Source organism: Macadamia integrifolia, chromosome 12, assembly GCF_013358625.1.
Source record: "Macadamia integrifolia cultivar HAES 741 chromosome 12, SCU_Mint_v3, whole genome shotgun sequence".
Lineage (NCBI taxonomy): Eukaryota > Viridiplantae > Streptophyta > Magnoliopsida > Proteales > Proteaceae > Macadamia > Macadamia integrifolia.
In genome coordinates this window covers 2274869-2285570 of record NC_056568.1, presented here as the reverse complement: position 1 = coordinate 2285570, position 10702 = coordinate 2274869, and the positions used below count along the sequence as shown (strand labels likewise).

Genomic DNA, 10702 nt, shown 5'->3' with positions numbered 1-10702 from the left:
TCACAAAAAAGAAAGAATAAAATAGAAAGGCGTTAACATTGGAAAAGATGCAAATAGAAAGAAGAGAACCTCTCCCACCAGTGCAGCCTGTCTCCTCTAAAAACCTCCTAAATGTTCCATTTGTTCTTCAGTTTCTATCATTGCCACGCCAAGAATGAAAAAGTGTGAACTTTTCAAGGTCACCAAGGGATCTCCCGCTGGATTGAAATTAACAACTCATCATCATTGGGAGAGATAAACTTCATTGAGCTGTAATTCTGCCATTGGGTGACAGACTTCCAAGGAAAATATTGGCCCAGATTCCTATGTTGTTGATTCCAAGGAAAGAACTGTGCCACTGGTTTCCATAACTGCATGATCCCAAGGTTGATGAAGGGGAAATTTTATTGAATACCAAACTTTTACATTTTGGGTACCGAGGAGAATCCTCGCAACAATTACAAATGACCTTCAAATTTTTTAGATGGGTGGAGTAAATGCAGCTATGAGTCCTATCAAGTTTCCCACATAGTCCAATATGAAACTTACATGTTAAGACTTTATAAATTCAATTCGAACGTCAGCTGTCCTTTCTCGCAGAAACTACTTTTGTATTCCTATGATATAATTGCTCCAGAATTTAATGAAACTTTGGGTTTATGTATTGAGGGTGGATCTGACTTTGTGCATTCCACGATCAAAAGGTGGAAAACAACATGATTATCTTTGTTTCAGTTGCACGAGGTTTGGTATATTCATCAGAACACCCTAAATGATATTGCAAATACTTATCAAGTTACTCTTTTATGATGCTGTTTATTCCCTATGGTTTGCAGCCAGAACTCAAGAAAGATTTGCCAAGTAAATTACATTTATGAGACCACATGCGTGAAAACAAAAAAAAAACTAAGCACGCACTTGAGCTTGAAAGGAACACCTCCAATGTTCAAAGGAGTTCTATTTTTTTTCGATGCATAGGAGACAAATCAAACCAATTAGCAGAAACATTCTGACGATTGGATTCATTGATTGCCTAGACAACTGGAAATTTGAATCACAAAATGATTCTCTTTTTTCGTTATAAATAATGATGTTTTCTTCCATGCTCAACATAAAAACAGATATGGAGATAAGGACATTGACAAATACTTCTCTCTCTCTCTCTCTCTCTCTCTCTCTCTCTCTCTCATATTGATTGTCCTGCCAACCAACGGCTAAAAATGGTCAATGCCTCTACTGGCTTGTATTCAGGGACAGTATGTCCAGACCCCTGCACCAAGAGGAAAAAATTACAATCAGGGACTTAAGAAAATATGCTTTGAACAAAAAGTAATACCAAATTGTCTCATTTTTATTTGGAAGAGCTAAAGTCAGTTCACCCCTGTTTAGTTCCCCAAAACTTTGACTTTACCCCTAATAAAGGAGCAAAAAGCTTATGTAAGTGTCTTCTTTTATGAGGCTAGCCGTCTGCAGATCTTTGTACAAATATCGTTTACTGGAATAGCAAAGAGCTGTAGTATTCAAAATGTGAATAGTTCATATGGTCAAACTTATGTAGGGGTAACCCAAGCAACAACCCGACCAAACAGAAAGAAAATAAGCCAACAGATTTCTGTGGAACATCTACCAAAAGGGTTGCCTGGTAATTATGAGAAATATTTCCTCAAAAGAAAAAACAAATTATTCAATTACTTTCCCGAGAGTGTTGAGGGAAGTTTAGATGTTATTGTCATCGACGAAGCTATTCTCAAAGATAATCCTGTGGATGCAGCTATGGAGGGTGATCATTTTGAGATGATGAAGAAGCACTTAAAAAAATAAAAATAAAAGTACCCCCTTATGCAGCCCTATTAAATCCAGGAGTAAAGTAGTAAAGGTAAATTTCAATTTTGTCTTGATAATAAATCTTTTATAAAATGATCACTGATGAAGTCAACTTGTACAAACCTTTACAGTGAGGAATGTGAGGTTGTTGTCATAGCCTTGCGTGAACCTGCAAAATATCAAACAATCCAATTATAAGTAAGAAGATTTATATGCTGCACCATTGGTACTTGAAACAGGCAGGTGGTATCATGTAATGTAGAAGCAAGTTCCAGTGGTTGTGATATAATTTCATAAAATCAAATTTTAGCTACAAAAGATATAAGTCAGCATGGAAGTTTCCATAGTTTCCACCCATGTTCTTCCTCCCTACTCAACAGATCCATGACTCCAACATTGACAAACAAAAACAGATATTAACTAACCCTGCAACTTGATCCTGGCAATACCAAGGCCTCCATTCATCTATTATTTTATATCCAAGCGATCTAGTCCATGCTTCGCTCCCAGTATACGGCACGCACATATCATGATCTCCACTGCCAATAAAAGGTAGATCAGCTAAGAAGCTATAAATTATTGAAAGTAATCCTACTAATTCAGAAGGCTTCCAATGAAGGAAATAAGTGTACAATATTTCCATAGGGACGTGAAAATATAAAAACTAAACCATGCATTGTAGCAAGCCATGCCCTAGAGAAGGTCCATAAAAATAATACAGAAAGGATGCATAGTACTTGTGTAAATTAGAAGCAACCTCTAGCACAGAACTGTGTGAATTTAAACTACAAATAAAAGAAACAGGGTTTCAATCAGTCCCAGAACTAAACTTAGCCAGAGAAATACTAATTTCCAAGGTTTCAAACAGACATTTCCATAGTTAATGTAAAATATGATGCATGGTACCTGTGTAAATTAGTAGCAACTCTAGCATAAACAGATGTCAATGTAAAGTACAAAAGAGAGAGAGAGACTGTGTCTCAATGAGCCCTAGAACTAGATTTACCCAAAGAGAATTATAAATGTACGGTAACTTCTAATGCATTCACTGAACAAGATTAGTGTTTCCATCCTTTTATGAACTTAAACATCGTGGCACCATGCTAATACTGGAATTAATTCCTCCATCATATTTGCATGACTTGCATGACTTGAAGCAAGTAGAATGAAGAATATATATATATATATATATATGACCGATCAAGATAGGAAGAAAAGCCCTGATTAACTTGTAGAATAACTTCAAGAACAAGGTTTAGAGAAAATATATCCTGATTTCCAAATTCAGAAATGGGTTAGATTGACTAGAAAATCATGCAGTACAAGTTATTGTACTAGAAACCTGTGCTAGAGAATTTACAGACTAAGATGGTATCTCGGTTTCATCATCAAATTATTAACGGTTGTACATCTCCTGCATTCCATTGTTAATCAACTATTGTCCCAAACTTGGACAAGCCACATTGGTTTTTCCATTCATCTCCATATACACAAGGATGAGGGACCCAGTTCAGCTACGGATTTCTTTGTTTTTTTAATTCCCCCGTCTCCACAAAAAAATCTTCAGTCAGAGTGCTTCTTTCAGCATAGATAAACTAAAATTTGTAAACAATTAAATTAGGGTACCCATTAAATTAAGAAAAGGATATCAAAAGGTAAACAAACTACTTTAATATTTGGATTAACAGAACCTCCTTTCCTTGGAACTGGGCAGTACCACTTCCATTTTCTTTTGTTTTTTTAATACATCGATCCTATAAGACGCACCATTGATGTGGATCATGAATATTGTGATAGCACAACAATCACCTTCTTAGTCCATTAAAAACATCATGAAGTCTCAAGGAAAGATTTTGTTTCCTAATTACAATAGAAACTCTACCTTCTAACAGGAGAGAGAAAAATCATTTGTATCATAACCTCTAGAATTGAATTTAATAAATTAAAGCATTAACATTCTCCAGTAGTTTTACTTTCATACTTCTATTTCTCAGTGTCTTCAAAGATTTTATGAATTACCCCAGATTATAAAATTAAATAAGAAAACTTATTAATTTTATTCCTTATTACGTAACTTCTCCATGAAGAGAAATGATATTCATGATGAGCCTTTCCCCAGCATATACAACCCATGTCTTTGTTTGAGATAAGTGCCAACCACTGCAAAGTCCAAGGCGACTAGGAAAATTTTCATAATTTTAGCCACAAAATCATTTTCTTTAAATTATCAAGGCGTACTAGGACCATTTACATGATATATAACTATAGTTGTCAAGGCAACAAGGCGACCCAAGGAGATGGATGGTGCCTAAGCGCTTAGGCAACAAGGCAACTAAAGAACCCAAGTGTCAGTTTTTATTTTCCTTCTTTTATAGCATTATTTAGTGTGCTACATATACCATATATCATAACAAATCAACATTAAGCCACATCAAGTCATCAAAAACCAACATTAAGCCACATGAGGTCATAAAATATCAACATTAATTCACATAAAAAATTCAACATTTAGAGAAATGTTCTTGTTCTCTAGTAAGTTTGATTGGTCAAATGATTTTATTTTTACATGAGACTTTATGTATTAGGTAGAGCACAAAACCAGCTTCCCAACATATCTAACATAGCTTAAATCTGATTTATATTGAATGAGTTATATTTGGGTCAAAACTTATTTAGTGTGTGCGAATACTATTTAAAATTGCCTTGTATGAAAATAAATAAATTTTTAGACATCAAAGCAAAAGATTATTTTATCGCTTTTTTGGTTTTTAATGATGTTCTATCACAATAAGATTTATGTAATTTTTAGATTTGAGAAAAAACATTAGAAAGGCATACAACTGAAAATTCACTTCTTGTTCTTGCGCTAGGGAGACTTTTTATCCTTTTAGAATTTGAACTTTTAACTATTTTTATTAGTCATTTGGGGGATTGTTTTCTTATTATAATATCTTAAGAATGTGAATACTTAACGATATTTGGCATAAATAAGTGTCTAACCTGGTTTGATAGCATTTTGAGCCTAAGCTACCAGAGCCTTGCACTAAAGTGACAGCCACCTAAACCTTAAACAAACTGTCTGGATGCCTTCCCAAATATAACCAAAAAATACGGATATAACCTGATAAATAAAATAAAATAATAAAAAAAAAGCCCTAATGATTGTTAACTTTACAGAGTTCCTATGAAACCATCATAGAAGGGGGAAGAGGTGGTCATATAGAGGCGATAGTGAATTGAATTTTTTTCAAAAGGCTTTACCTCCTTTAATAGAAGACTTGTTCTTTTCTTTCCGGTCATATAGAGGCAATAGTGAATTGAATTTTTTTTCAAAAGTCTTTACCTCCTTTAATAGAGACTAGTCCTTTTCTTCCGGTCATATAGAGGCAATGGTCAATTGAATTTTGTTCAAAAGGTTTACCTCCTTTAATAGCAGACCAATTCTTTTCTTCCCTTCTGTACTAATGTATTACTTCCTAGTCATTCCTCTAGACAACTTCTTTTTATTACTCTCCCATTGTAGATTTGTATACAAGCAATTTCTGAATATATAATTTGCCTCAACTTGTAGACAAAGTATCATATAAATTCAAGTTCCGGTTCTGGTTCTGGTTCTGGTTCTGGTTCTGGTTCTGGCTCTGTTACTGAGTTTCTGTTAGAGGATGTGTTCATAAGCTTTATCCTTTAATGTGAAGAACTGATTATAGACTTCATTTTTCTACAATTAATTTTTGGGTGCAACAAAAAATTGTCATGAGAAACTAAATTGGCTTTGATGATGAACTATGTTTCTTCAAATATGACATTGATCTTGAAGGTGCATTTAGAATTTATGCCAATTCATTTAATGGTCAACTCACAGGATGTTCAACTATAATCAGTTACATGATATGCATTCAGTTATGATCCAGGATGAATTACTTTGGAGAAATTCCTCAACTTTCATATTGGGGAAACAAAAATGCAGGAAAATATTATAATCGGTAAAGAGAAGGGTTAAACAGAAAAGCAAATAAAACTACTGAAGAAATTCCCCGTGTCAAGTATTTCGGCCATGTTCTAACTCAATTATGGATCATAGTTATAGAGGATACCTGTAAATAAGAGCCTGATAACCAAGAGCAGTAAGGTTCTTGTGATACTTGATCATGCTTCCAGCATCATGATTAAAATTGATATTGTCTGTACATAACATCCAGGCACCAATGACGCCATCCTAACATACATGAAGAGAGATATAAAGAGATTTAGATGGTGAGGCATGCCAGACAACTGCTTTCAAATTGAGGTGTAGATGATGCAGAGACAAATCACTATGAATTATGAAGCCTACCTGTTCAGCATGAATTGCTTTCCTAACTGCTGCATTGTTCAGCCATGCAGTTGCAACTCTATCATCCTACATTTTCACAATCATCAATAAGATTGGATATGATAACAGGGGTAAGAAACTACATAGAAAAATAACTCATGTCTTGTGATTTTCCCATATTTATTCTACAAAAGAATCAAGTAACTATTAACTAAATATAACATTTCTTTCAAGAATGTAGTTAGGCTATTTGCATCACAAGGCATCATCTCTAGGACTGTTGCACCTTTAAAGGCTTAGATTGAGCATAAATTTGCATAAGATTATACAGATGCATGGCTACAGTTTGATAGATCCAAGTGGGAAATGCATATGGCTACAGTATGATAGATCCAAATGAGAAATACATATGGCTACAGTTTGATTGATGCTTATAGCATGATAGGAAGATATGAATGAAGTCTTTCTTCATACTACTCTTTTCTGACAAGGCTCAAACGAATTTCTACTAAAACAAGGCAAGGCTCAAACGGCTATGGAAGACATAGAGTTCAGGTTTTCCATTGAAAAACTTTCTTCTTTTTTTTGGGAGCTATATAATGAGAACAGAGATATAAATTCCAGAATCCAACAAAGGTACCAGGATACAGGGTATCCAAAGTGTTACCCGTTCATGAAAATCAAATAAGATGTTTCAATAACCAGAACTTGCCTATGTTTCCAACAGGTGAAAATGTCAGAAAGTATGGAAAGAAAAAAATTGGCAGTTTTGCAAGGTTGACAGTAAGATTTCTGCAAATGCGACCTATGCCACACCTGAAGATATTTTTACGAATAAAAGGACAATTGAAAAAAAAAAATTATTTTCCATTATTCAACAGTTTGCAGTCTCTCTGTTATGCAGTCAAATACCGACAGAGACAAGTGAATGGATGTAGCCAAGATTGTGATAAAAAGAGACATTAACGTCAGAAACATTAAAAAAATTAATAAAATAAAAAGAAGAAGAAGAAGACGTGATACAGGGAGGAGAGTAGCCAAAATTTGGATACAGAAAATGATAATGAAATATGCACTGGGTATGAATGAGAAGCTAGGTCAAAATTTTCTGAGTAGATTAAAGATGAGTGAGAAGATGCTGATCGATCAGTTATGGAAATGGGATGTGGCTTCAGAATGAGTTATGAAATTGCAGATCCAGCAAGTAGAGTGACACTTCAGTATTTCAACTTGTACTTTTGGGCTCTTTACCTTTCTATTGAAAAATCAATATCTAGAGAGGCTACTCTTTACCTTCCGATTTGTCCAGCGGCCTTTAATATGCCCACAAGACAAAGGAAACTGTAACAGACTACTATATGTAGGGCCTATCTACTGAGATCTTCATGCATGGTTGTGACATTGAAGTCTTATGAAATGCCATTAAAGCTCACTTCCAAGTGGTTATAAGAAGAAAATATTTGATACTTACAGTGCATGGAACATTGTCATCACTTTCCAGGATCTGTGGCCATGTCCGAACTATCCCATCTCTCACAGGAGCTCTATAAGGCCAAGCACGACCAAACATCCTCTTCCTTACAGCAAGAGGCCTCTCTGTCTTACCTAACTGCCTGAAGCTAGAAGGTAACCTGATTTTAGCATCTGCGAACTTATCAGCTGCTGGGCTGTGGAAGCAGGGCTCAAGAATGTCATAGATGTTTAAGCCACTTACATCCTGGATTCAAGTCAGAATTATCCCATTCCAGGACCAAAAAAGTTAATTTATTTTGACTAATCAATTTACTCCACATATTAAGAATATGTACACCTTACATCATCAATTTTTGAAAGCTTTTCCCCACAGATACCAGAAGCAGGATTCCAGAAGTTTCCTTGACAGGCTTTCAAAGTTTCCTGCAATTTTTCCATGAGTCATCTCATGATACATACTTTAGATAAGAGAACTAGAAAAATTTGGTAAGAATAACTTCATGAAACCACTATTTTACAGGGCAATGTAGGCTCTTATTAATAAAACTTAGTCAGCATAATAATTAATCCAGACCAAACTGAAGTTCTTGACCTACCTCGTATAGATCATCTGAGATGAGACCCATCCCATGGACAAATGGTACAAGAGCATTGCCATCAAATTCTTCATCCGTGACACCATTACCAACCATGTAACCCTGTATCAATTGAACCCTAATTCAATGTTAACCAACAATACAATCATCCCTCAAGACCTGAGTGGATAGATAGACATACCTTGAAGTTGAGAACGGGCTTCAAGCCAGCTTGAATTCCTGTGTAGCATGGACTTATGAATGAGGATTACATCCCCAAAAAAAAATAAAAAGGTAATATAAAACCAGAAAAAAAAATACCTTTTGCAACTTCAGAAGAAAGAGTTGGCACATACACTCCAGCATATGACTCTCCAGCTATGTAAAATGGATTAGAAAGGAACTCTTGGTATTGCTCAAACCACTGGTTGCACAGAAGTTGAAGACACATATTTATGTTAGACATATGTCAAGAATTTTCTTTCTTCTCTCCATCAAAAAATTCCAAACTTTCTCCACAAGGACATCTCAGTGCAGAGTTGATATACTCACCAAGTTTGTATTTCTTTTCTTTTTTTTTTTTTTTCTTAGATGGATACACTATAGAAGGGGAGGGGAAAAGCCAACAGCCAGGAATCTCGAACTAGAGACCTCCTGATAAGTGTGGGCTTATAATATTTGCAATATTTATTATGCATTTTAATCTGAGGCGTATCTGGACTTCTATAACCATACAGACACCAGTGCAAAGTTTTGCGGCTACACTCAGTTTCAATATTTTTCTTAATATACCTTCAAGAGAAAGGTGTGTGAATCAGATGCAGTCTTTAAGTCTCCAGTATTATAGTCATCCTGAACTTTGGAGTAAGACAATCCAACTCCTGCAGGAGAATCTAAATAGATGATGTTTGAGACCTGACATGCAAGAACAATTAAGCATTAGAGTTCTGAATCTTCTGACTATTAATGACAGAACAACAATTCCAAATGCAGGAATATTTTCGATTGCCCATCCTTGAAACATAAATCTTTACACCCAGATCCAGGGTTTCAATTGGCAATGAGGAAAAAAAATAAATAGTGTCCAATAGATAATGAATTTTAACCTTGGACCAGCTGTATGGATTGAGATGCAATTGGGGTAAGCCTCCAGCTTTATCTGCTTCTTGAAAATTGAATGGACCTGCAAAAATGCAGCAAATAGTCTTGCCATTAGCATCTCAGCTCGGAATCATATGCAGATCAAAAGTGTACACCCATGAAGATGACATGATAAGAATATATCATCAAAAGAAAAAAAACTGGTTCTCAGGCCTCAATTCAAAATCCAATAAATGGACAATATTTCAAACATAGTTGTCAAGGCGTCGCCTTGGCCCTTTCTGGATGGGTGCTTGTTGCCTTAGTTTTTGGAACCCCCCTCTCGACTGCCTTGATTCGCCTAGGCCCGTGACAACTATGATTTCGAGGCGTGTAGAAGTGTTTGTCCACCAAATTGTCAAATCAAGATGGAGAAAAATCACGCATATATCAATTCCAACATCAACTATTGTGTGCACAAATTTTGTTAGAACTCCACGAAACAGCCTTCAGAAACAAGGGAGGAAAAGAAAATATAGGACTGATCTGGGCATTGAAATATAAAAAGTTAGGGCTGAGAAAGTTTAGTGAGTTAGTTACCATGTTCATACACAAAACCATCAAAGCTAGAGCAGCCTGGACCACCATTAAGCCACAGAACAACTGGATCCTTCGATGGGCTCCCCTCCGAAACAACGAAGTAGTAAAACAGATTTCTCTCATGACTCTCATCCACCGTTATATACCTTCAAAACGCATATCACAAATTCCACCAAATCAGCAACAATAACTGAAATTCATCAAAAATTAAAACAGGGTTAGAGAAAATAAGAAAAATAAGACCAACCCAGAATAGTGTTTGGAAGGAAAAGTGCCATTGAAACCAGGAAGACAGGTGACTAGAGCACTCTCAGGAGCTGCTGCAATGAAAATAAATCTCAAAAATAAGTAGGCAAATAAGTTGCAGAAGAAGAATCTATTAATGGTCATGGCCATGTCTCCTTGAAAGACGAAAGGAGAGAGAAGGGATTGGTGACCTCAACTCCTCCTCAAGTGACCATACATATAGGCAAATGACTATAGAGGGTATCATTAAATGGCATGAGATTGACTCCAATTAGCAAAGAGACAGAGACCGGTCCAGAAGTTTTTTATTAAAGCTTCGAGTGTTCTACAAATTTGTTGGAGAATGGAAAGTGAAAACACACGCAGGGACATGATTGGAAAAAAAGGTAAAACTCTGAAGATTTATTCATTTTGAAGCAATAGAAAATTGAAAAAAGCAATTTCATCCAATCACTTCGAAGTAATATAGAATGGAAAAGGCCAACTCATCCAATCAAAAGTAGACAAGTGGGGCCCACGCCATGATGACAGGGCATATACCCCCAGTTGATTTGTCAGTAAGGAAACATAACGCTGACATAAGGAATGATTAGGTGTCATTAAGTGATTGACC

At 35.6% G+C, this 10702-nt stretch overlaps 1 protein-coding gene across 1 annotated transcript; it reads right to left on the bottom strand.

Moving 5' to 3' along the window:
* Positions 1-974: 974 nt before the first annotated feature.
* On the bottom strand, positions 975-10363 carry LOC122057043 (serine carboxypeptidase-like 20). Its single transcript, XM_042619033.1, has 14 exons — positions 10091-10363; positions 9844-9989; positions 9270-9346; positions 8956-9078; positions 8485-8587; positions 8366-8403; positions 8185-8286; positions 7931-8011; positions 7587-7832; positions 6137-6202; positions 5898-6019; positions 2229-2342; positions 1927-1972; positions 975-1249 (listed from the first exon to the last, which is right to left on the bottom strand). The coding sequence occupies exons 1-14, from the start codon at positions 10237-10239 to the stop codon at positions 1166-1168; spliced, it is 1497 nt and encodes a 498-aa protein (XP_042474967.1). The 5' UTR covers positions 10240-10363; the 3' UTR covers positions 975-1165.
* Positions 10364-10702: the final 339 nt, after the last annotated feature.